Here is a 27,766-nt window from a genome sequence, read left to right on the forward strand (position 1 = left end):
TCCCCTCAGGTGAAGCACTCACTTGTTTTCCTTGGAGACCCTGAGGACCTCTTGGACCCACTGGACCCTGTTGAACACACAACTTGTTACACACTGGAAAACAACCTTTCCTGAGTAAGATTCACCCTACAAAGGGCAAAATGGCCTGATAGTGACCACCAGCATTTCTACAGTCTGAAAGGTTTCTACTCAGAAAATTGCATCATGAAACACAAACAGATGCTGAATAACATCTTCAAAGTCCAAAAGCAAGGAGTGTAATTTCATTAGCAGCTGAAAATATGGACTTGGCTGCTTCCTCCAACCTCACAGTCTCTGGAATCACAGTAACCAAACTGCCTGTCTAGCTCTATGAAAAAAATGTAGTAACAAAGCAAGAGTTGGGGGGAATAGTCTTCACTTGAAGGGAATGTCATTACTCAGATGAATCTCATAATGGAATCAATGACAAAAGAAATGAATCTTCTTGTTCTCAGTCAAGCTGAAAAGCAGTAATGAAAGGACACGTTTAAATGTATCATACAAACCACCAACAGAGTTTTCCAAATCATTGTGGTTAGTTACACAAAACTCAGATTGTCCCTTAGAAAGTGCCATGGAACTTTTAGGAACAATCTCAAACCTAATTGTAACTTGTAACATGAAATACTGTTATCTTATTTGAAAGTAATTATCTTGGTTCTAGGAATACAAAAATACCTATAACAGACAACCACTCATTTTGACAGAAATTTGAGACTTATGTATTTTAAAATTCAATAATTGTTTTACTAACTTTTAAAAAGCAAGTGTAAAAGAGTTAGCAATGGGCCACTGGAAAAAAAAAACCAAAACTAATGAACATTAGAAACAAAACATTCTTTCAGCTGTCAGTTACCCAGTTTACAAGAGAATGAAAAAAGAATGTCACATAACATGACAAAGAGTGAGAGCCAACTGACTTTAGCAGACTTTGTGTAAGGCCATAGATATATTAATATTAAATTTAATCATATTTGAGAATTATAAGAGAAGGGGCAGTAGAAGAGATGCAACACCTTGAGAAAAACTGAGTGAAAGGATTAAGCAAAATAATGAAAGCAACAAAGTAGGACAGACTTGTGGAACAAATCATTTTATGTTCAGAAAGCAAATACATTGCAATAGGACATTCATCAAAAAGTTCTTTGAAGAAATCACTGCAAAAGTTAGTCCTAAAGTATCAAATTATCTTTGGAACCTTTCACATGGCATTGGAACTGATTATGAAGGCTACTAGTAGGGACTTGGATAAGATTCAGGTGGAAAACTCATGGGCAGTACAATCACTAAAGGTTATTTCCTTCAGAATGGATGTTAAAAATATCAGTAAAGACGGTAAGAGTACTTCCAAGACATCAAATGTGAAGAGAGGTATTATTAAGAAACAACCCCAAGAGTTCCAGAAGAGATAACTTAGGGTGGTGAAACAGCTTTCACAGACAGCAGAAAATTTCAGTGTTACAATTAAGTCCCCAGTGCACTCAAAGTAAAGAGCATATCTAAATAGTGAAGGATGCTAGTGCAAAAAAAAAAAAACTGGGCCCACTGGACAGACAAGAATCTGTCTTGTCTTGAAACAACAAAGTATAGATTTAACAGCTAGTTTTGAAAATAATTTTTTTAATTACTATCAAAAAACTCCTGATTTGATGTCACATGTGAAAAGATGTTACATATTTGTTTATTCTGCTTTGTGTTGTGCCTGACAACTTTCAGTCACTCTGCAGTGACTCAAGAGGAGCTGTTTTTTCCTTTTGTACCTTACTATTAGTAGCTGCTATATTCAGAAGGAGAGATGGATAGAGGTGGGAGAAGAAGCTGTCATTTAACAGAAAAACAATTTTTTTTCCCAGGTACTGTGCAAAACTCTACTAGAATATACTGTACATCCAGGTTCTAGAGGCACAGGAAGCTGTAGAGGATGAATTGAAAATGAGCCCCTTTTGGGTTTTTGGACATGCACTCTACTTCCAGCCTCTCTTACAGTACAGGGCTAATGTGGTCTTACCACGGCACCAGGCATCAGTCCCATCTGACTACCAAGTCCAGACTTCTCATCCAGTCCTGCCATCTGAGCTGAAAAGGGCTGGAAAAATAAGATGGGTGATTTTAGCTGTAAGTCATTGTGATTGTTTGTAAGGCAAAAATCCATGCAATCACATCTTCATCATTTACCTTGCTTTTGCAGTGATAACAGCTCAATCCTTGGTTTAAACACTAAACCAAAATGGTCTCTCCTGTAAATTTGAGGTGTTTAACGCTTCAAAGACCACATGAAGACATTATATGCTTATTATTCTATTTCCACGTTAATATTAAACAAGTATAAAATTACCAAAAAAGAGGAAAGCCTCCCACTAAATTAATTACGTTTTTTCATGAGTAACAAATCTAGACCAAAACTGCCATATTTCTTCATGTCTTCTAAGTCTTCCTTTTTTTTCACTTATCATGCTTCAAGTTCAGAAATATCTTAAGATTAATGGAAATGTAACTGATTTCATGATGAGAAATTAGAATTGTTATGCATCTTGCCCTTATCCAGCAAAGCTGAAAGCCACTGCTCTTCCTATCAATTAACAGAAACCAATGAGCTAGAGAGGGGAGAAACTTCAGTGCCCTCCTTCTTATGCAAGCAAATAGTTGAAATGAACAGCTTTATTTTGCTTCATTCAGAGCCAGAGCCTCATTCACAGCAGGCCAGAGCTTACAGTGGCTGAGAACAAGCAACAGCTCAAACACAGATTCAAATCTCCCAACATTTACAGTTAGTTCCTCATTATATTGGTCCCCAAACACATCTTCTAAAGGCTGGAGACTGCCTGAGGTCAGAGACAGGAATACAAACAAAAAATTAGTTAGATTTCCAGCCACACCTTTCTTCCATATTTTCTGTGGAATTCTATGTAGGATAAGAGCCTAGCATCCATTCTGGTGCTTCTGTGATTCTAAGAGATTCCTGTGTGCTGAAGATATTTACTTGGGCTGAGTCTGCTGGATTCAGAACTGTTGGGAAATGTGTCTAGGTCATGAAATGCTGCCCAAAGTTGCAAGCTATTGGCCTAACATGAATATTGCAGATTTCTGTCACTGTAACTATTGTTTTCAGTAACATCTCAGGAACATTGGAATGAGGAATCATAACAGGTGTCCAAACAGCAATAAATGTGTAACTGAATACACTTGACAAATTAAAATATTTAATTATCAACCATAATTAGTATCCAATAGAAGGAGGAGGAGAAAAAAGTTTTGCAGAATACCTTGTCTGTATCTATAAGGCTGGTTAGCATTGCTTTCACAATTTCTCAATCTTCTCAGTGTTTGTCTGAATACTTCCAGCAAGAAGTATTATCAATCACATTTTAGTTTCTCTCATTAGTTAGTTATAATTCATTTATCTTAATTTTCACTTCTCTATATTCCTAATTTGGTGCACTAATTTCCTCTGTACTATTGCTCACATCCCTTGGCTGGTGGAAGTAAAAGAGCCCTTGTGGTGGTTCTAGATTAGGGCAGTTTGGCTTTGCTAGATGCTGTGAAAGGTGCATCCTTTCCCAGGTTTCTCACATTGAACTTGTCCTAGTTTTTTGGCAGAATGTTCAGTGCCACTAGCTGCTGCCCCTCATGACTGGGAGACAGGAAGTGTGGGCATAGAGTTCCATGGTCATGGAACCAACGGAAAGTCACTGTTTATATCACGTGGATCTGGTCCAACACTCCACTTTGAGCTAGAGCAAATGTACAACTTACCCTGCTTATTCCATCTGGTCCTGGGTGAGTGGGATGCCCTGGAGGACCAGGGTCACCAGGCTGGCCAGGGATACCAGGTTCCCCATCAATCCCTTGAGGACCACGAGGACCCTATAAAAAAATAAGGAATGCCAGCAGTTTGCAAAGGTATTCACTGAAATAATTTTAACTGGGAAACATCTGCCTCTTTGGGATAAATCTGCATTTCTACAGAAAGATCTTCAAACAAACAGCATCCCTAAAGTTCCCATCTCCAGGTTGGAAGCACTGACTGAAATTTATCATGAATCCAACACTTAAGTAAACTGCAGTAATTTCTGTCACAGGCTTTTTTAGAAACTCATGCTTCGTAACATTCCATACTAGAGTACACTATTCCTGAAAAACTCTTTGGCTTTGCACACTGTATAGAATGAAGTTAATTCACTTCTAAAATGAATACAGCTCAGATAAGTGTAAATATACACGGAGGCTTAGGAAACATAGCCTACTTCTCACCATGAATGGTTTAGCCAGTTCATAGAACTGTTGAATTCTCAACACAATAATGCCAGAAATGGAGGGAAAGTTACCTGGTGTTGAAGTCACCTCTAGCTAGTATTTACAGAATAGGTTAGAGCCCATCCTGTGGCTCTCATTTTAACGTGGCTCCCACTTTTTAATTCCTAAACTCATATAAGAACTAAAATTAAATACGGAGGCAGCTAATAAAACATTAGTTGAACAAAATGAGTAGTAATGGGACCAATACAGACACACTTCAATAATAAATACAGACTTTAAAGTGCTTGTTACTACTTTCTTCATTGGAATAAAATGCTTGACCAAGGCAATGAAAAGTTTTAGACTATGTAATGAGCTCTTCCATTTTAAGGATCCTTAAACATAAAATTTCAAAAGCTTGGCTCACTGAGTCATGTTTTCAAACACAATTAACACACAGATTGCTGGGATTTCCATGAGGTGAGGGCTGTGTCTGCAACACATTTCAGGGGAATTTATGTCTGAAGTGGTATGGTTTGAACTAGTATGGCTCACAGAAGGAGCAGTGAATAGATGGCATTCTGAACAAATGAAAAGGTCTGTGCATGTTGGATGGAAGAGAAGGTTTCAGCACAAAACTTCATTCTTAAATATATCAGTTATAAACACAAGTACACACTGCCAAACCTAAAAGTGCTTACAGTCCCCAGGAGGAAAAGAATGAGATACCTTATTTGTTTGTCCTCAAAACAAAAAGAAAACAGAGCTAAGCATTACAGAAAAAAAAAACCCACAAAACGATAGCTGGCTATAAAGCATTTGGCAAGTCTATGTCTTTGCCAATTTTCAATACCCACACAAGACACCTTAACAAAATCTAATAGAGAAAAAGGTCTTTTTAAAATTCTTTTTAGAAATTACTTTTTAATCACCAAAACTCAAGCTGCTACAAGAGCAAAAATGCAACTGCATACCTCAATACCAAAAAGTCATCAAAATGCATGTTTGTATTTGTAGGTAGCTAGTGGTATATAACCAATCTGGTGGGTTTTTAATAAAATATTGATTACAATTGATTTCTTTTACAGCATTTATAGGTTTATATGTATAGAAAAAAGCCCTTTCATTTTTCACCAGTTCAAGTCAGTAAGGTTTAGGAAAAAAAAAACAAAAAGAAGAAGAAAAAAGGAGGAAAAATATTCTCACAAGTGCCACGAGGTGGCACCATTTAAACACAATTTTCTCATTCTGGCCCACTGCTGCTGCTGGTCAGGAAACAATTAAAGGTTTTGCCTATAATAAAATCAAAGGAAAAAGCAGCTCACGGTAGGACACTCCCAAATTCTATTTACTTAAACTGCTACTGTAAGTAAAATTGAGTGTAAATCCACATGGAAAGAAAAACATATGAATGGTTCTGAGGATGTCCAAGTTTATTTTCCATCCTCCAAAGACCATTTTTTAACAACCAAAATATCATCATGGTCCAAAACTCCCTGTCCCTAGATGCATTCTGCAAATGCAGCCATACTATTCCCTAGCTGTCTCTCACTGTTACACTAACAAAGAATATGGTGTAAAACATATGCTAATACTACTGAATTCACTTAATATCCAAGGGTCCTGCTTTTGTAAAAGGTGGAGATCCACAGCAAGGTTGAGTTCTCTCTGCTCACTAGTCAGCAGGAGCCTGACTTTAAAGAACAACAAAAAACAATCTGAAGAAATAACTAAACAGCTTGGAAATGTGCTTAGTGCATTAGTAACGTCCTCAATCAGTAATGTATTTATCCAGATTAAATTACAAGGGCAATCTGTACAAGATTATCTGCTCCATGAGGGTTGGTTTTTTTTTCATAATATAAACTGCAGGTGTGAGCTAACATTTCTTTTCCACAAGTAAAAATAAACCCCCTGCACTAGAAGTCAGTGTGTCTCTGAGAGCAGTGCTCTTGGTCTCAGACCCAAAGCCTGGCATACACACAGCTCATCAGAACCTCTGATGGAACATTTGCAAAGGAGCTGACTGCTTCTCAATCCTTTGTTAACCTGTGTCAAAGGACTCAAAGCCATTTACAGCCTTTTGGGATTTTAGGTGCTTGTGGAACCACTCCGTAGAGACACAAGGGATGCATGGCAGGGAATCAGAATTTATTTCGCATCTCATTGGCAATATTGCACATTGTAGGAGAGCACTTCAGACACAGCCTCACTTAGAAAACACAGGTCAAGATCTCTCTGTGCACCCCAAGACTGCACAACGACTCCCAGAGTTCCATTAAGCATTTTGATACTCATTCTTCTGACAGATGTCTGTCAAGATCTCTCTGTGCACCCCAAGACTGCACAACGACTCCCAGAGTTCCATTAATCATCTGACAGATGTCTTCTGGAGATCTGAAGAGCAGCAATGGCTTGGCAAGCACCTCAAAGAGACTGCACACTTCCTGCACTGCTTTAACAACGTCATGACCATCTACAGAGAACAGGCACACACTGGGAACAGGGCAAGGGAGTCCGGGTTATGCCTAACCTCAGCATTGGCTTGCTCTCTCCTGAGGGCTAGGAAAATATCCACATTGAAATTACAATGATTTGACTCTCAAATCTGCTTTTAGCAGCTTCTGCCCTTCAACCTAGCTTTTTAAAAAGGAACGTGTCATCTGGGGTACTTTCAAACACTCCTTTTTGGCCTTTCTGTGGTTCTCCACATGCAGACACCGAAATTCCCTTATGAAGTCTTTATTTCCACTGAGCAATCCTGGTTACATTATTCACCAGCATACCAAAAAATGTAGTCACATATTAACTCCTGCTAACTTCTGAGCTTTGTCTTTTCTGCAGTGCTCTGAGCCACACAGCTCACACTGCTTCTGCTGCAGTGACAGCAGTCATCAGCAAACAGACATCGAGTTCTAATCAAGGGAACGTGATGTTCTAGTTCTGTCTGAGAGTGTTTGTTGAGAAAGTATGGCTTTGGTGGAATTACTGCTAAACCTCTGTCCATTTCTCAAAACATTCAGGTTTCAATCTACCCCAGCAATGATGAAGTACAAATGTTTGCTCTTTGTTACCTGATTCCTGGAAAATACGAGGACAGTTTTGGTAACTCTAGAAGACATAGAGACAGTTTAAAGCCATTTAATCTTTTGAGGTTGCTTCAGGTACTTTATTTCTGAGCACTTTAATAACTTACAGGTCTTCCCTTTGGTCCTCGTTCTCCTCGTGGACCTTGTGAGCCTGGAGGTCCCTAAAAGAAAGACCAGAAATATTAAGTCTCTTTTAAACTACCTAATGATTAATACTGCTCTACAAATATGAAATCCAATGCTTATTTGAAAATTAATTTCTGTAATTTTTTCTACATCATCATGAAGACAACAGCAATAATAACCAAGTATTTAATATTTCTTCTCAGCTGGACATTGCCTGAAAGGAGTAAAACTATGATGCAGAGATCTACAAAATCTTAATCTCTCATGTGCTGCACAGGTTAATCCAGCAAAGGTTTTCTGAATGCTGGGTTTGAGACACCCTCCCTGTTAGTCCAGCACTGCTCTGTTCTCAGCCACAGCACAAAGCATCCTACAGCTCCTCCTGCTCCTGCTTGGTCCATGCTGGAAAGGCATTCCCCAGCATCCACCTGGCACTAAGACCTCAGATGTCCATGTGCTACAATCCACTCACTCAGGCACAGGCTGCCCTGACACTGGGAAAAACATCCCATCATATTCTTGTCTCCTCAAAGCCAGTGGCTCTGCAGATAGCACCCACTGAGGCGTAGAAGAATCCTCCTTCACATCACCCTCCCAACTCAAACCAGGCATGGCAGGAAGTGGCAGATGCCTCATCAGAGAAGCAGAAGATCAAAAAGTACTCACGGCTGGTCCCGGGCGGCCTCGTATGCCTGAAACCTAGAGCAGGGAACATAAATTAAAGTCACCACATGTCGTGGGTGCGTCTGTCCTGACTGCCCTACAGAAAATCAGTTATTGAAAAGCAAAGAGCAAGGCAGGACACTAAAGTACCGAGCAAGATAAAAGTCTTCTTAGGGAAAGGGGGAAAAAAGTAGTAAATATTTCCACTAGTTATCTTTTTCTAGTTTGGAGTCTTTTTATTAGCAACATGAGCAAAATCTTAGAAATATCACTGCTCCTCTAAAAAAAGATTAAATTATTAAATGAATTAATTATTTATTTAATTATTATAAATTAATTAATTATTTAGGCTCAAATTATTGATTACTTAGGGAAAGGGGGAAAAAAGTAGTAAATATTTCCACTAGTTATCTTTTTCTAGTTTGGAGTCTTTTTATTAGCAACATGAGCAAAATCTTAGAAATATCAATGCTCCTCTAAAAAAAGATTAAATGATTAAATGAATTACAATTATTTAGGCTCAAATTATTGATTATTTAAATCTGTTTGTCTTCACACTGGAAAGGAATAAATATATAATGAAATTTTATTTCACCTCTTTCTGGATCCTAATTTACCAATTACACTTCTACAAAAATCTAACCATAAAAATAAAGATTATGGCAGAAGGACTAACAGGAATGTCTGATGTCACATATGTGAAACAGCATACTTGATTCCACTCCTTTCATTCCTAGGCTGTATGGTTTTGTTGTATTTGCTTCATTACTGAAATTCTCCTTTAAAGCACTAATACATGCACTTCTAGTGTGTGCTGATGGATGAAGAAAATACTGACTTACAGGTGGCACTATTCCAGGTTCTCCTTTTTGTCCCTGTAGGAAAAAGATAGCAAAACATCAGATGCCAGAAAAGAAGTGCAAGTACAATTACCAGTACCAGTTTCACCAATACCATCCCTGTAATGTGATAGAAGTAAGGCTTCCTTAAAAATACAAGAAGACTAAATTAAAGAACCTGTGGCAAATAATCCATATTGTTTTAATGACTATGGACACTGATTAAATGAAGGCTATAAATTAACATTAACCTCTAGTGCAAAACATACTGTCTGAAAGAAAAATTAAACTAAAAAATCTAAACTTTTCTGTTAGAACTAGTGCTAGAAAATACACTGGAGCTCTGTTGTTGGATGATTTGATTCGTGTGAAATACAGAGCCTAGAGCAGCATTTAGATTCCGTATCTTCAAGATACTAAATTAAAATACATATCATCAAATCCACGGATATAGAAATCCATTTGCAGCCTAGGGACAGGTTATGATACAATGATATTGCATAGCTTCAGAGTAAAGTACAACAGCAATTGACAATTGACTTTTCTTTGAGCTGAATGTGTTGACAATGATTACATCAAATAACTGGGTTTAGAACTACCAGTGGTAACTGGTTTTTTAAGAAAAAAAGGAGGACTTTGCAAAGATAAAAAATTTCCTTCCTTGCTTATGAAGTAAAAACTACAAAGGTGGGTACAGTGCACCCACCTTAGTTTTCTTAAACTACTTCTGCATAGAGTACTCAGTTTTGGTGATCACCTAAAAGTTATTTCAATTATTTCCGCAGTTGCTTATGATCTTAGAAGCCTATTTAAGGGAATGCCTTCTCATTTCTTCTGTAAGCTCTGGGCAAGGACACTGGATTCCAGGGCCACCTCCTGCCCACTGGGCAGCTCAGCCTCAGCACAAAAACCAGCTGCAAGCTTTAACAGTTCAGCACCTAGTGACAGAATGGTCCCTTCCCTCAGCCTATGGCACTGCTAGAGGTGACACAACCAAACTACTCCAACTGGAATTCCTTTGATGCAGACAGCAGGGTTTTTCGGCCAGGGGATTCTCTACATTAAGATCAGGATTTCTGCCAGCATCCCAACATTTTTTTCATGTGGACTGCAATCTCCTTAGCCACCAAGGAAGGCCAAGAGAAAGAACTACATGTTTTTAAGAGAGATTATGTGTATCTTTTGTGATATGCTTCAAGGAGATGCATGGGACTCTTCTAAGGGTAGTAATACATTTAAAAAGAACAAAGAAAATCTTACCTTTCTTCCTCTACCTATGAGAAAGGACAAAAGAAGAAAAGAGAAGAAATTAGTGATTTTACTCTGAGAGACAGAATACAATAAGAGTTGAGTGAAGGTGTTGCAGCTAGAGCCACCCCTGATCCTGGAGGCAGAGGGGATGGTGCATTTCCTACAGGGAGCTGGGAGAGCTCCCAGGGACACACATACTCCCTGGCTCAGGTATGAGGAATCACAACACTGTGCAAAAATATCCTCTAATTCTCAGCCTTTTTTCTCAGTGCACATAGTAACAAAAAACACTTTGGGAAAGCAGAGTAACTTGTCAGATTGTCAGATGCTGGCAAGATGACTGACAGAAAGTCAAGGGAAGCTTTATTACTGACTCCAACAATAACTGTTGATGGATCCACAACATATTACATGGTATTTTTCAGAAGACAGAGTTTACAGAGGGATTTTTGGCCTTTTTTTTTGAAGAAAGCACCTGCACTACCATGGGCAGGTACTCATAGACATATAGCCACACTCATGCCCACAAAAATCCTTCAGAAGAATATTTTATAAATGCCTCAAATAAGGAATTTGGGAATGTATCCACACTGCTTTTATATTTGCTGGGTGTACTCTGCTGATGTCGGCCCAATGGCTCCCAAACCAGAGCAGGATGCACCATCTATTTATTAATGCTCACTACATCTTGCTCCACTGCTCAATTACAAAAGTCCCTGCTTTTGTCTTTATCTCTGCTTTGTTCAATATTAAGCTGATCAACAGCAATTATATCTCCTGAAGAAATTAATTATTATGCATTGAATGTAGCTCTAATAATTCAATACACAGTATTATGTAGCTTTAATTTCAAGGTGAACAATTTTCTTTTAAGAAAACTGATGGTGGATTCCTTTATCCAAGTCTCTTCAGGAAGGAAAGACTTAATCTTCAAGGTATATAATAGAAAATATGCAAACAGGGAGTCAGTAATGCTCCATGCTTCTTTTGTATCTCACAAAAGGATGTTTGCACTTTGGGGAAACATTTTACATTTACTCAGTTTACATTTATTAGAGGGTCTCTGAATTGACCATTTGAAAGAAAACACTTATTTTATACAGTTATGTATTTTATATATATATATATCTCAATATGTTTATTATATATATTTATCTTTCCGTTTCAGATGAACCACAAAAAGAAGCCAGAATTCAGCTTCCTCAAAATGTCAAGACAGATTTCATATCAACCTTTTATCTGTAAAGCCATTTGAGCTTATATGAGACTCATAGTCCAAAGCAAACTGTTTTGAGTCAGCTATGGGGCAGCCCAAGAGGGATGAAAAACAGCAAAGTATTTACTATTTTCAGACTTAAATTTTCACCATAAAAATAGCATTAGGAACTTCAGTATCACAAGGTTCCTAGTTCTTTGGGCAGTCTCTCCTTTCAAACTAGAAAAGGCTCTTACCTATGGTGGGGTCAAAGTCCCGTGGTGTATGGGGACACACAGGACAGCACTCTCCCGGAGGCACCTGGGGGTTCTCACACTCCAGCAGGTCTTGACACTGGATTTCATCGCAAAGAATGGCTCCATTGTCACAGACACAGATTTGGCACGGTGAGGGCTTCCAAATATCCCTGTTCAGGTACATCTGTCCATTCTGAGTGCAGGCTATTTCTTCACCGTCTTCTCCTGGAACAGAGGAGAGAATATACAACACATTTTCCAACCATGAAACTAAAGGAATGGGACTGGACAAGGAAAAAGCACATCTGGAGATGAGAAGCAGCATTGTATACACCGAGAAAACAACACACCAGCATAGCTAAAGCTGATGTTAAGGACTTTTAAGAGATGTGTCTTTCTTCTTTTACCACCTTACTTCTTGATCAGAAAGAAGTAAAATAGAGGCTCCAGTTTCCCCACACTACCAAAGGAACTTTGCCTCATGAGTCTTTGGATGTCATTCTGCTCAGTGGGGTGTCACCTCTGTCCTGAGGAGCTCCTGCCAATTCCCTGCTCTGTGTAAGTGCTGAGCACAGCACATTGCAGAGGTCTGACTGGGGACAAGAACCTGTGTCTTCTGTCTGGAACAGCACAGGCTGCTTGCTCCCTGCTGGCCTATGCAGCCAGATGGGACAGGGCTCAACAGACCCTGCAGCAGTGGGGGAAAGAAAAAAAGAAAAAAAACCTCAATGCATTTATTGGGTGAGGTTTATTTATTGGTGTGGGAGAATATCAGCACTGAGAACCAAATCTTCCAAAGAGGACAGCCAGCCTCTGTCCAGAGGCAACAGCAGCACCCACTGCAGTGATATTTGCAGCAGGGTCTCCAGCTGAGTAACAAGACGCTCCTCACATGATTCATGTCCAGTTTTTATAATCTGGCCATGGCCTCACATGATTAACCCAACACACACACAGTACTGCCAATATCTTAACTACATACAAATACCTCTTGGATATTTTAACCATATATGAAAGACCATCCTTTGTCACCATTTATACAGGGACAGTATGGACTGACTGTATGCATACATCCTCTCTATTTACTTATTCACACAATCACACTTACATTTGTACTATTTTACCATATATAAGTCTTTGCCGTTGTTTTATTCCTACTTTGTAACTAAACACATTGGATATGTTTGGATTTTTTTTAATCATGAGGTGAGTATATCTCAGTATCTTCTCCTAAAATTAAAATATATCTGAGAAAGAGTCCAAAAAACAAGTAATGTAGAAAGTTTTGCTTGTGTATACAACATTTCACAGAATGCCCTAGCAGCAAAAAGGACTTTTTCATTTTGTCCTAATGAATATTTCATCCCCTAAAGGAGCAAGCAGCTGCAAAAGAACCGTCCCCAGGCTGTTCACAGACCACGTGTCACAACTTGCAAACCAAGAATGCCAGTGCCAAGACAGTGTCTGAGTCACACACGGCAAAGCTGTCACTCACAGTCGAAAAATTATTCTCTTGACCCCTGAGATGCTGCAGAGAAGACTGATCTTACGTGGGTGGGAGCTCCATCTGACCACAGAAATCCCTCCTATCCAAAATATCTTTGAAATTGGACAATCTAGTTAAAACCACTACTGAAAGTTCCCAAACAGGTCTAATTTCTAACTGATACAAGACTGGGAGTAGAGTCAATTATATACACAGGACACATCTGCCTAATCAAACATAATAACCATTGTTTGTTTAAGCAAACCTGTTACTAGTGTAAAAATTAACAGCTCTAAGCACAAAGACAATTTCACTGTTCCATACATTTCTGTCCTAATTTAAACCAGATGTAAACAGAAAATTACAAAGCAATAAATACGAGCAGATTTGGAACTTCAGCTTTGTGCCTCATCTCAAGCCCAGTTACTCCATCAAAGTCAAAGCTTGAAGAAAGGGAGCAGATGTGTCATTAACTGTTGCCTGCCATCACTAACAGCTTTTTAACACAAATTCAAATTGAAATTTTCACCAGGTCAGCTCCTCTTCAACTGCTTTATCACACCAACAGACTAAATGACTCAAAGAGGTGCTGCAGAAGCTCGGGAGGAAATGTTTTCAGTGTGAAGTAAAGACATCAACCAAGTGTGCTGCACAGTCCATTTATGACACTGTGAGAATCATTTTCCAAACTGCAGATCGTATTTTGGAAACCACTCTTCTCATTTCTCCCTTGTGAGCATGACATAATGCACTGTCTGACATATTTAGCCTTTTCCCCCCAGATGTCTGGCATATGGTCTATGTCTTCTTTAACGTATCACCCACAGAACTCGTTGTGCTGTTCAAAAGAGCAACAGTTTGCATAAATGAAATTTCTAAGTTATTGAGCCCAAAGTCAGCATTCTGTCATAACTTCAAATAAACCACATAGCAACTGCTTTGGCAAATAGGAGCTGAGCCAGATGGTGACTAGCTTCTGCCTGGGTCCTGCTCAGCGGCTGGGAAAGAGGCAGACAAAGGCAGGGGGGAAAGCACATACCAACTTCTGAAAGCTCCTAAGAAGTCTGCTTCCCTATCAGATTGCAGATATGATGACAATGAAAAAAATATTTTTTTTTACATCCAAAACCAAAAGCAAAAAACCTACCACCTCGTAATTTCGTCAGAAAACAAGACAATACATCTTTTTTATTACATTCAGTGCTCCTAGGGGTTGTTTTCTGCTGTGACTGCATTACACTCAAAGAGTAACCTGGAAAGGGCAGCTGTTTCAAAGCCAGCTCATTTCACAAGAACATTTTGACATTCTATTCCCAGGCCTGGACTGCAAGCATGTTATCCAGCTACACCCAGAGCAGCAAAGGAAATCATTCTACCATTTCCTTTCTGGCTTGGAAATGTGCAGGTTTGTTTTAATCACAGAGACCAAGTTACAAACTCTTTATAGATCACATGTTCTTTCTACCTCTATAGCTGTAACATAAGGTGCTGAGTGCCTTGAGAAGCACCTTTGGAAATTTTTAATGAGGCAAAAGGATCTGCTAGGCCATTAACCAATTCCTTACCAACAAAAAAGTACAACTCTAGGTGGTATGGGACCTGACTAAAGAACTGACAGGATTCAAACCCACCGAGTCTCAAAGCAGTCTGCAAATATAAAAGGCAAGGTAGGAGAGACATCCAATGATACATTTAAGGACTCATTCATGCATGAGCTTACACAACAGCCAACCTTCAGAAAGAGGATTTCAATGCAAAGCACAGTAGGTAAAATGCAATTTTTTTCTGCTGTATGTGTTGCAGTAGGGTTTAACTTTAAAGATCTAATTTATCAGCAGTCAAACTGTTAGTTACAGCTAATTTACCAGATCCTCAGACACAGAAACTATCATCAGCAGCTCGCAAGTAAAATCACACCAGGCACTGCCATACCCAGTTTGGTGTCACCACTGAAGCTGTATTAATTACTGGGAGGGGAGGAAGGGGACAGGGGACCCAACATGCCATGCCAGCCACTAGATGGCCGTCACTGTCCATCAGTCATCATGAGCAAGTGTCAAAGGTTGTGCACAGACCAGGTGAGTAAGGCTTCCTCTGCTTTGGGCTGCTTGTGCTGAGCTTGTTTTCATTTCAGATACATCTCTCTCAAGGTTAATTCTCAAGCCAACAGCAGGAAAAGGATTTTAGAAGACAGCATATGAAACCATTTCAATTTTTCACCACATCATTTTGAAATCAACACCTGAAAATTTACTGCTGCTTCATTTGTTGCTAAAAGTTACTTACTTCACATTATTGTGCCCATACTGCTTTCTCTGATGCCTCGTTCCCATCTTGCACATGGAAAAAGGAAAGTAAGGCCTGGACATGGAACCAAGCAGAACAAACAGAAAGAAAAAAAGACAGAAAAGAAAGAGGGAAAATGACACCACAAAAATGTGCACCATAAAAAGCAGAAACAGTGAACCACCACTACCTCAGCTGAGGTGATGGCAGGTATAGGAACAACAGGAATACATCTTTCAATGACCTACTTAAAGAAAATAAATGGCCCAGGCAAAACCTGCATATATGAATGTTTTCTGCAGACATGAACAGCATTGAGTCATAGAGGAAACAAGGAAAAGAAAAGGATTTGGCATCAAAGCAGCTCCATTTCATCACATTTTTACTGGTCCTACCAAATGTGCTAATTAAAGGAATCTAGAGGCTGACAGACCTACAGTGGTAGAGAACACAGTCTAACAAAAGCAAAAAAGATGATGACTGGTACTGAAAGCAGTCTGCCAGTTTTAGGCTTTCCTCTGCCAGGATGGGCTTCTTGATGCATAGTGTAACCAAAGTCCAATTCTTTTGCATTGTTTCACATAAAAAGACTGGAACAGAAGGGGTACAGTTATTTAATGAAAAAAGGTTGGAAATAAAACTGCTTGCACAGGGGTCTTCTCATCTTCTCTTTGTTATCCTCATACTAGTTTGTGAAAAGCATAGGGAAATATAAGATTACACAGATACAGTGGTTTTAAAGTTTAAAAAGCTAGAAAATGAAAAGCTTTGAGTTTTGAGATATGAATTACAAAAGTTGTTCCTGCTGACTCACAAAGCAGAATTGCAGAATAAATCAACATGAAAGACAATATACGTGCTAACAACCATTGTGCAGATGCTGTGCATGTGTACAGCTGCCAGGACAGGGACAAGAGGAGCTTGGAATTAATAATGTTTGACAGTCAGCCTGCTGCAACAGTCATGGAGGGCTTGATCCAGATCCCATTGAATCAATGGGAAAAACCATTTACTCCTATAAGAATCATATTTTTTTTCTTTTTTTTTTTAAATTTTATGGGGTTTTTTCCTGAGTAGTAAGCAAGTATTATCTTTCATAATAATAATAGACATAATTTATAATACTAATATAAATAATTACTGTGACTTGTAAATTATAATGTAAACATTAATTATTCTGAAAATCAGTTTCCAAGAGTGCTGAGAAGTATAAAATATATTTTGCATTTGTTGTACAGAAATAATTCTTGTTAATAATGATTAACAGAAAGAATTCACCTAAGTACTTTACAGTTACATATATGAGGATGAACCTGGAATACTTTACTAATAAAAGATTGAATTTATGCACAATTTTGCCAATTTTGTGCACATAAGCATTTAGGAAGAGAAGGGAATTCAAAGTTATTGCCTCACCTCCCTTGTAAAAAAGTGGGTAAGAACAGATCCCTTGCATGAAACTTGGCACATGTACACGGGCACAAAGTTTAAAACACAAACCTGTAAGAACTCAGATTTCATCAGAACTTTTTAGGAAAAGAGGTGGGGGAGAGTTAATCCATCCTCCAGAGTTCCTGCTTAAAAAAAATCCTAGGGGATAATTTGCAAAGTTGACAATTAATAAGCCTTTTTAACAGCATTCCACAGAATAAAAGGTGTTGAATGCTTTAAAGTCCAAGAGAGTTTTAATGTGATTGAGGAGCTCAGCTCTCTAGTCAAGGAGCTGCAAGACTTCAGAAGTAGAAAAGTTCCAGGGTATTCTCTTAAATAATGTAGATAATTTTAAAATATGTATTTTCAGCTGGAAAATTACAGGCTGAACTGCTTTCTCTGCAGAGACCACAACTACCATTAAGTATGAATAAATACTGTGAAGCAGTAGGTGCAAGTCAGCTCCCAAGAAGAGACTTAACTAATTGTTGGAATTGCTATGACCATCAATGAAGCCTTCCTAAAGCCATACACTGCATCTGGCCAGTTGCTTCTGACTGGGAGGGTGTTCACCCTCAGATATTTTCCAAATAAGAAAACCCAACCTCCAAGCTCTAAACAGCAGTCCACAAGCAGAAAGGAACAGCAGAACAATATACCCTGGCTTGGGAGAAGAAATAAAGTCTCAGGTAAAGCACTGTCTTAGTGTGACCTGGCAGCTGGGGTTTGTTTCTTCCAGCAAACTGTGCTTAAATAAATAAATAAATAAATCTATTAAAAATCAATCAATCAATCAATATGTTTTCTGCTCAGCATTGTGATTTCAATTTTGACTGAATGGGGGAAACTGAATAGGAAAAACTATGCTTAGGATACGTTCTAAAACCTCCAAATTAATTGTAAATCAATACCTGAAGTATGCAACTGTTTCTACACTTACTTGGATGGAGTCAATACTACCCTACAATTGGTTTGGTGGTCCCTATTTCCCCTTTTTCTCACTGGTTCATGAATTTATGTCTCCATCAGGGCAAAGAGAAGTTTTGCTTGCCTTTTTATGGATAAGTTTCATTTCCAACACAGAACAATCAAGAACAATGTTTTTATTACAAGATCCAACACATGTTTAATACAAAGGCAGAAAATACTGGGATCCCTTCCAGTGAAAAGGCTTTCTCTCACCAGTCCCACAGCATTATCCAATGTTTATTATACTATTCAATTCCCAAAAAGCAAATCATGGTGTGGTATCTACATCTTAACCTCACTGGTCCTGAGCTGCTGAACAAGACTCAAACCTTGTTGAGTCAACACTCCAGACAAGGCAGGAAAATGTGCAGAAACAACCTTGCTCAAAGTTTAGTCAGACTGGTCCTTCCCTTTTGGTTATACCAGCCTTGGACGTGTCTATTTCAAAAGCACTCAGTTAAACTAACTCATTAGAATTATCCCATGAACAAGGTTAGATGTAAATATGTTTAACTTTCTTTTTCTCTATTTTTACTTCAGTTCACAAGTAGGCTGGCTGGACACATTGCTGGGTGCCTGCAGAACGGGGTGAAGGAGGGAGCTGAAGTGCCTGATATGCCAGCAGTGCTTATACAAGTACTCTTGGATGACCACATTCAAGCCTCCAGCATAGACTGGGAAATAAAATTACTTCCAAATGTCCAAGGCAACACAGAGACTGTCATGGCGAGGCATTCAGGGCATGCCTGAGAAAACACTTCTGCAGATTTCAGCAGTTGGAGCAAATCAGTCAAAAGGCAAAGTCAGTAGCAGGGTCCCTGGTATCTGCTGGAGCCCACAGGGCCGCAAACGCTCTGCTTGGACTTTGTCATGCAAGGTAGTTAAAGTCAGTTCAGCTACTGCTGACTCAGTGCAGAAAAAGCCTAAACAAAGTGCTTATCATGGGCAATTATTATGTTTATTATCTCAAAAGAGGCTTGAGGCAACAGAGATCATTCCATTTTATAAGCAAAATGTTGGAGCACATTCTTGACTACGGGATGACATTTTTAAGAGGAATAACTTCATTTGCATGAAGACAGGCTGGTCCCAGAGAAACATCAGGTTCTTTTGGTGGGGAGCTCACAAAGAGAACACACAGCAAACACGTTTCAGGCAGTGGAGGCAGGGCCTGGGCTTGGCACTGCTGAACACGCACAAGTTCAGCAATGCAGGAATTGTCTTTAAAACTAAAACAAAACTAAACCTGAAAATTAGCACATTTCCCAAACTGTAAGAGGTTGAAACCTTCTGAAAACAAACACACCCCAACAGTGGAAATCCTGCCCAACTTGCTGCTACTGGAAATTTAAGCAAATGTGATCAGGACATAATGAACTGCACATAATATTTCTAAACTTAAGTCTAAAATAGCAAGATTACAGTAAAAATGTAATATTATTCTACTGTCTATTTTGGCTCCCTTTCTGGAATCCATAAATGTTTGATTTTGGTCTTTCCAAAAGGCAGACTTGGACCGCTGCGATTTAGTAAAAATAATGCATTTTGGCTGTGAAGAAAATTCTCTCAGCTACTTCCTGTGCCATTATCAGCAAGACACAATTTCCATTCACAGCCCATTTGGAATCCTCTAATAAATCTAGGGACAATTCACAAGAAACCACCCTGGCTGTCCAGTCAGCCAGAAACCTATGGTCCAAGGAACAAGCCACGCCGGGTAAGGTTGCGCTGTGTCAGGCATGTTCCAAAATAACCATCTCTTGGTGTTCCCAGCACTGATCCCTGTGGAATGTCACCATGATCTAGCCACCAGCTGGACTCAGAATTGCCAGCTCTGTGAACTCAATAGTCCCACCAGTTCATCATTCACCTTGTTAGCTGCCTGTTCAGTACCATACTGAGTACTTCCCCAGTTTGTCCATGGGTGCTATGAGAGATGGTGTCAGAAGTGTTGCTGAATCAAAACAGTGGCTTCACTTGTGCACCACGCTAATCATCTCATAGAAGGCAGTAAGATTTAACCAATTCAATGGAAAGGGGGAAATGCATTAAATAAATAGCCCCTAATTCTGCCTGATCTTCTCTGTGCCTACCTATTCCAAACCTTACAAGTTCCACTGTTCCAGTTTCACATATGCTCTAACACTCAGAGTCTAACTGGTAAAAGAGCAATGAACTGCAAAATAACTGGTTTGCCTTCCTTGTTTTGCAGGATTTAGCTCTTTTGAAGTCACACAAAATGCATATGGATGTCTTTTCTTATTATATCTAAGAGAAACACTTGCTACTGCCCAAACACCCTCATTCTTTGAAGCCATAGACATCAAAGTTCAACAGCAACCTATCATTACACGCTGCCTTTTCCACAAAGCTATTCTACATTGTGGTTTGCAAAATGGACTCCTGTAATCCCCTAAATGCATCCTTGCTGGCTAATATCACCCTCTTTTTCAACTAAAAATAAAGATTTGTAATTAGTAAGAAAACTCAGTTCCATAATTAAAAATCCTTGCATTCCAACAGGATCTGCATTTCAAACTGAAGTGAAAACTACCCAGTGTTTGGGTGGAGTAGGAAGGTATTGCTGGAAAGCTGTACTCATAATGTGCTGTTTGTACAGCAAAGCCATTCATTTGCTGAAATTCTGGGCCTCTATGAAAGTAAAAAAGAAGAATGGTAAGCAAAAAATCTGCAAATATTTCAGGAACAAAGCCTCTTGTTTCTTTTCTGCCACCATTACCTTTACCACAGTTCAGACAGCTCAGTCAGTGACTTCTGGTTCTAAGCTGACATGGAACAGACTTTGGCAGCCCTCAGGGCACCATGGCTACTTTCTGCACAGCATCAGAGAGGAAGGTTCTAAAAGAGCAGCCTGTTTTCAAGTGTAATCCTGAAGATAATCACACACATGTACATGAGAAGAGACAGGGATTTAGATGTGCATCGTGCCCAAGAGAGAGTTAAACTTATTTATGACTTACAGATATAGCAGTAATAGGCAGTTTCCTCCTTTCAGTGTATTAAAGAAACAATGCTAGTAAGTAACAAGTGACTAGGGTTCAGCTCATTTCAATAAAGGTTTGGGATAAAAAAACTTAAGACTGAATATAGAAGCAAGACAATTAGCATTGCTCAGAAATTTTTCTACAATGTGTGTTGTGGGTTTTTTGAGGGTATTTTTTGTTGGAGAGCATTTCTTTACTGAAATACCAAGGACAGTCCTTTTATTAGCTACGTAACTTGAAAACCTTTTCTTTCATTCTCGGGATGTTTGAAATCACCTATTTCAGTCAAAAAAACAACCCACTGGGATTTGCTAGAGGGAACCTCACACCAATAAAAGCCTTGTAAAAAAATCTAAGTCAATCTGAGGAAAAATGTTTTCACTGACCTGACCCAATTCCATCTTTTTCATCATTTCTGAGTCATGAGACCTTTTCAAGGTTGTCCCAAGTCATCCAGGCTGGCAAGGGAAAACTCAGCTATTTAAGAGCAGCTTCCCCTCTAGCACAGGCTGGTGATTGTACAATGCAACAAGGATGACTTCAAGTAGACTCATATTTGCAGACCAACGTACTTTAAATCCCACTGGAAGAAGAACAGAGCTAGGTCAGGTGAAGAACGTCCTCATTCCATTTGCAGAATGCTGCATAACTTCATTACATTTAAGAAGCAATTTTAAGCAAGATCCACTTTCTTATTTTGCCTTGATGCAACAGTGCAAAATGGCAACATTAACTTTGTAAAAAAATTCCCATGAAAGAAGAACTACAGGTATCTTTGTCAGCTGGAGACTCTGTGTTATGATGCACTGAATAAAATTACATATATTTATTTCCATTTAATTTTTAATTTGTCTTTGGTACTGTTGTAATTCTTGGTCCATACAAATGTTTAAAAAAAGAAAAAAAAAGAGAAAAAAGAAAAAGGTCAGCAAAGAAGACATACTATCCACCCTGTTATTTAGATGCATAGCAGTGATAAATGGATACATACCAGCCATTACTTAGCTCTGCTGCAGGATTATGGTTTCTGGGACAGAGGAAATGAAAGGCTTTTCTGCAGGCTGTCCTGCTCCTGATCATTGGACATCATTCCATACTTCGGGGAGGAAGCATTATGAACTTTGTCAGGCAAATAATCCATACTAAAAAGTTTGGAATGAATTAAAATTCAAGTAGGGATGCCTAGTTTAAAACAAACCAGCCGTCATCACCTCCAGCTACTGTTTGCTTTGAACTTAATCTATTTAGTATTTCCCTTACTTCCTCCTTTCAAAACTACTTCATCATTTTTCAGATCTTTTTAATTTTACCCTACTATTGTTTCTTTGATATAAGCCTTTAAAAGCCCAAAGAGGCAGCATCCTAGTTACAGTAACATTTTTTTTCCAAAGCAAAGCACTCCAAATACTGACATCTTGTTGCACCATTTAACTCCCAAAGCAGAGCTAGGATTGGAAATTAGGTTGATGTAAATGCATAAAATACAAAAGAGAAAATAAAGCATTTCTATAAAAGAATGGAAACCTATGTGTGGTCGAGAGAAGCATCCATGTTTAAGGAATGCAACTCAAGCATTAGGCTCGAGGTCACTCCTAGGGAACAATCCAGGGTATGTGGGCACTCCAGTGTGACTATGTCCCATTGCTGGCATCAAAACTTGGCCTACACTGCGCTCAGTCGCCAGTATAATCCATACAGGGAACCCTGGCACAAAACTGGGCTCCAACATGACCAAACACTGGGCTCTGAAGTGGAAAACACCAGCTGGAAGCCAGGAATCCTGCACAACACCTTTGACTCAGTTTAACAGTGGAAGTGTCTTAGTTTAGACATCTCCAAACTCACACAATAGTAAGTAAAACAAATACATGCTTTTTCCTTAGAGAAAAGGTTTCAAGAAAGAATTTAGCACAAGCCCAGCTGAAAACCAGCCTTTGTTTTACTTAAGTCTTCAGTGCCATTAAATGATAAACCTTTGGGGACAGAGCAAACGGCATCAAAAGAGACTTATTAACATCAGTGGGCTTTAATCCCATGTAAAGCATTATTGTGTTACATTTAGAGGCACTGAAATTTCACGATGCATCACATCCTTATAAACACCTTTCAGCATAGTTTGTTGTTTTCTTCTCTCTAATGCAGGGGATCATTAGAAGTGATTGTCTGTGGTACAAGAAATGCATCTCAAATTGCATCTTTCACACAGCATTTAAGACTGCAATACAAACAACAAATAACAACAGCTCAACCACTTGTTTGAACCTTACAGTTCAGGACTTTCATAGACAGTATAGAGGTCCACTTTGGGGCCCTGTGGGCTCTGCTTGTACAGGGAATTTTTGCTGGCTTTGCATTAAAACAATATATTGTGATTGAAAGAGCAGTTTGGCATACAAATATAATGCAAGTCCCTTCATCAAATCTATGCAATATTTTTTGAATCACTCCCTGGGGAAGCTCAAATAATGTTTTGCTTGGTTCAGATAAACTCCAGCTTATCACAAGCTCATCAGAGTCTTTGGAGGTCTTATTTTTCCTCAAAAAGCACCCTCATTTCCTATCTTTTTAGGTTCCTACATATTTTCATTTTCTGAACCACAAAACCCTTCCACTTCAACTTTTCCATTCAAACCCCAAATTCTTTCTTCGAAACCTTTTCCCTAAGGAAAACCCATATATTGGCCTTGCTTCAGCACCTCACACATCTGAGTGTTACACCAAGAAGGCACTTTAACATTACAACTCCCCATTCAAGAGCTGCTCGACAAGACTTGTTAGGTATTGATAATACCTTTCTTCTGAAAGAAGAAGTACAACATGACACTTTAAATAGACAATAGTTTGACTGCCTTATTGGCCTTGCTTCAGCACCTCACACATCTGAGTGTTACACCAAGAAGGCACTTTAACATTACAACTCCCCATTCAAGAGCTGCTCGACAAGACTTGTTAGGTATTGATAATTCTGAAAGAAGAAGTACAACATGACACCTTAAATAGACAATAGTTTGACTGCCTTTACTGTGAATTTAGAAATGTTAATCCAGTTCAGCAAAGTACTGAATATGTTGGAATACACTCTAGGTAACAGTAAAGGCCAATGCTTGTTATCATCAAAGGACAGAAGTGAGACCATTATCTTGGTTCCTCAAAGCCTGTAAGATATTTATGTTCAAGTCCTTTAAGTGGTGGCTTTATTGCCTGGGTCACTACTTGCATTGTATTGTAAAGCAAGACTGGAACATCTCTGCAAATTAATGTGTTTTCCTCTGCCTGATACTGCAATTCAATTAATCAGTCAAGGATGTTATACTTCAGACTTAACAGAGCTTTTGAAACAAATCTGATCTTTTAGCTGCTTTAGAACTTTACATTCATCAAGGTTACCACCAGAACTACTCATTTTTCTTGAAGAAAAAGGCTGGAAATATGTTGCATTCACAGCTAATTTGAAGAGCCAGCTCTGAGAAATCTGTAGCTGCTCCAGTTAACACCAGCTGAAGATTTTGACTTTCACTCCCTTGATCAGGAGCTGTTTTTCACATAGATACCCACCTACTGGACAAATCCCAAAGGATTAGAAGTAGCTGGCATCTATCCATAAAGAGGTTTGTGACACGCTCCAGAACACAGTGTCCAATTTCTAGATTTATTTACACTAGTGAAGAAATGCAAGATTGCCAATGCCCTGCCTCACTAACTCCTTCTCCACTGGTGGTCTGGGCTAACACAGCCTCATGCAGCTACTGCCAACAATCTTTTCTGCAAATCAGGCTAAACATGTCATCACTATATTACATTATCACTAATCCTACCAGGTTGGTAGGCTTGGAATCAAATTCATTAAAGGGTTGTTATAATCAAACAAATTTTCTCAAATAAAATACTCTGCAGGGCCTAAGAAGTGACAATTTCAGCCCACTGAAGATGCACACCGGTGCTCAATACAGAGGACTCTGAGGGAGGAGTGTCCCACAGTGGAGCTACAACACATGAGAGAGACACAATTGATCTGCACAAAGGCAGAGGCAAGATTTGAGCAAGGATTGTATCGTAGGTGCAGCGAGACCGAGCTCTGTATCTCATCCCAGGCAGAGCTGCCTCACCTGTGTGCTGCACCCAGACCTCCCAAACACTCAATGAACAGCCAGTGCTCCAAAACAGCTTTTCACCAGCCCTCAGGTGCAAGGTAACTTCTGCCTTAAGGAGAGCAGTGATGGAAATGTGAAGTGCTGACACAACGAACATCTCCTTGGGAGAGGGCTTTCTGCCTGGCTCCTTTCAAAACTTCATGTGAGAGTTCAGGCTTTCAGTAATGTTGCAACACATACTAGATGAATGTAATAAAACAAATTGATACTCGTAGACCACCCACAAGCAGCAGGCCTTTAGCACTGAGTTGATATCATCATATGAATTTAGTCTTCTCTACTTCGATCCACCAGGGCTTTATTCAATTTTTAAGTAAAATCCTTCAAAGCCTGTGCTCTCCTAACCTCTACCTGTTGTCATGAATCTTACTTTTACACATGATAAAACAACAGATAGAACTGCTTTAAGTGAGCAAAACAGAAGACCAGACAAATTCTCACACACTAAACACACAGAATTTGTGTGAAGAGCTAGAGTTGCACTGAGGTTAATGGATCAACATTCTCGCTGACAGACTCTCCCACTGCTTACCACTGCCCTTCAGCACAGTCACCTCTGCACCGGTTTTAAACTATAAACTGCAGCAATTTTAAAAGCCACAGAATGAGACACATGTCTAAGTGTGGTCCCCTGTGTTGTATCCCTGAAGAACTACCAAAACAGATTAACTGGGAGAATATTAAAGGAATATGGCTTTTTGCCTCTGGCAATGAAATAAACAGGCATAAATCAGTATCAAAAGGGAAAACCATCCTTCATAAAGCTCCTCCTTATCACGTCCATAACTGCACCCCTTTATATTAAAGGGAGCAAAATATTTTTGTAGTGATAAGTTTGACAAGAAAAGATAATAACCAGCTTATTGGAAACAGATGGTTTGCACTGCTATGCTATAGATAAAGTTATGTCAGCATTTCCATAAAAGGCCTCCCTGTTTCCAGCAGTTTCCAGCTGGCAGGCAACATTTCTACCTCAACAAGCAAGATAAAATCACAGGAATAACCTGGAAAAAGCAGGGGAAGAGTAATCCTTGAGCTAGAATTGGAAAAGAGAGAGGAGAGGCATTTTGGGGGGCAGCCTGGGAGGGGGTGTGAGGGTATCCCAGCAGATTCCTGACAGAAAGGAGTGGCTGTGCATGGTCGTACCTCAGCCAGCTCACATGGCAGCTCAGGCACTGCTGCAGTGACCCTCACTGACACAGAGCCCCAACCACAGCATCCCTGTCCTGTCCAAGGTGCACAAACACTGTGCCATCTATGCCCAGAGATGCAGATATAATATATATTTTAAGAATAGTCCTCAACCAAGGGTAAGACCTGTTAGAAACCTAAAATAATGCAGATAAGACCATTATTTGAGTTAGCCCTAAAAAAAATCTCAGTAAAAATCTCTGGCTAATGGATGAGCCAGCACAGATTTCATTACTGCTGAAACAAAACCCAAGTTAACAAGTCACACTCAGATACATTTTGGAAAATGTTACTTCATTTTTGTCCTTCCCAAAAGTATTGACTGCTTTGATCTAGAACTGATGATTACCTGGGATAATTTAATGTATTTTCACTAACTTTATCTATAGAAAATCACTGATTTTGAAGATGTTTGTTAAAAATAAATCTAACTATGTGCCTCTTACTGTGTTGTAGATCCAACACAGAATTTAATGTTATAGTTTATACCCCCTTAATTTAACAATTACAAAAACATTTTTTAGCTTCAATAAATTAGGAACAGGCTCCTCTTTGTACATTTACAAGTCACATTGACTAGCTCTCTGCTCTTCTGCTAGAAACTGGAATATTTGAATTTCCTCCTATATTTGGATCACGAATCCTTTCTTGACATGGAATTTGCTCACTGCTTGACAGGGAAATTTTTGACAGGATTTATTTGCAGTTGGAGGGCTGTTTTGGTTTTCTTACTGTTGTACAAGGCACTGAAAATGAATAATAAGCACTGTCAACATGACAGATTAAATTTGTATCAGATGCCATGAGCTATTGCAGTTACTATCATATGTAAACCATGAAAAAGTACAAAGTGCAACAAAGGTTGCACCCACCTAAAGCAGGTAATAACTTTCTATATATATAAACATTAAATTATATATTATGCAAAGTACATACATAGGGGTTTTGACAGTGTAATTCCCCCAAGAGGCAATTTTAAAAAAAAAAAATGAACACTGAGTTGCTTTTTGGGTTTGTCTGGGGGTTTTTTATGAAAAAATTCTGAGTGAATGACCAATGCAACTGAATATTGAGCTCTGTGACATTTCAGCAGGGGTATAGCCTCCTCTGCAATTCTGAATGCATAAATGCAAACACAAGAAATTGATATAAATTTGTGTTTGGTTTGGGGTGCGTGGAGAATCCTCCCTGTGGATGTACTGTAGGACAAACAGGGAAAAGCTTACTTTCAAGATCAGAAGCACCCCACTGTCCACACTTGATAAACTGCTATATTACACAGAAATCACTCCAATTTGCTTTTAATACAATACTCACCAATTTAGAAATCTAGTAATATAAAACCAGAACAATGTAATTTGCTGGTTTTCTGGGGTTTTTTTACTATCAGGAGCAAATCCCAGAAGTCAGTCTGACTTAGTTCTTGAAATATATTATGCCAAAACATAGACTTCTTTGGCTACTATGAAGTATACCTTCATTTTTGTAAATTATCCAATAATATTTTAGAAGATAGTTACTCAACAGAGCTGCATCAAAAACGTTCTGGGATGCAAAGTATCCCTTCAGT

General features: G+C 39.0%; 1 protein-coding gene across 2 annotated transcripts in view; it reads right to left on the reverse strand.

The window, feature by feature from the left end:
- COL5A2 (collagen type V alpha 2 chain) overlaps positions 1–27,766 on the reverse strand; it is a 99,116-nt gene that overhangs the window by 36,770 nt on the left and 34,580 nt on the right. For both annotated transcript variants that reach the window (XM_039728752.1, XM_039728753.1), the window contains exons 2-9: positions 11,678–11,902; positions 10,235–10,248; positions 8,978–9,010; positions 8,139–8,171; positions 7,454–7,507; positions 3,775–3,885; positions 2,030–2,107; positions 23–67 (exon numbers count right to left, since the gene is read on the reverse strand). In XM_039728752.1, coding sequence (XP_039584686.1) covers positions 23–67; positions 2,030–2,107; positions 3,775–3,885; positions 7,454–7,507; positions 8,139–8,171; positions 8,978–9,010; positions 10,235–10,248; positions 11,678–11,902 — 593 coding nt within the window. The remainder of the gene's footprint in view (positions 1–22; positions 68–2,029; positions 2,108–3,774; positions 3,886–7,453; positions 7,508–8,138; positions 8,172–8,977; positions 9,011–10,234; positions 10,249–11,677; positions 11,903–27,766) is intronic.

Source organism: Passer montanus, unplaced genomic scaffold, assembly GCF_014805655.1.
Source record: "Passer montanus isolate IOZ18808 unplaced genomic scaffold, ASM1480565v1 scaffold66, whole genome shotgun sequence".
Taxonomy (NCBI): domain Eukaryota; kingdom Metazoa; phylum Chordata; class Aves; order Passeriformes; family Passeridae; genus Passer; species Passer montanus.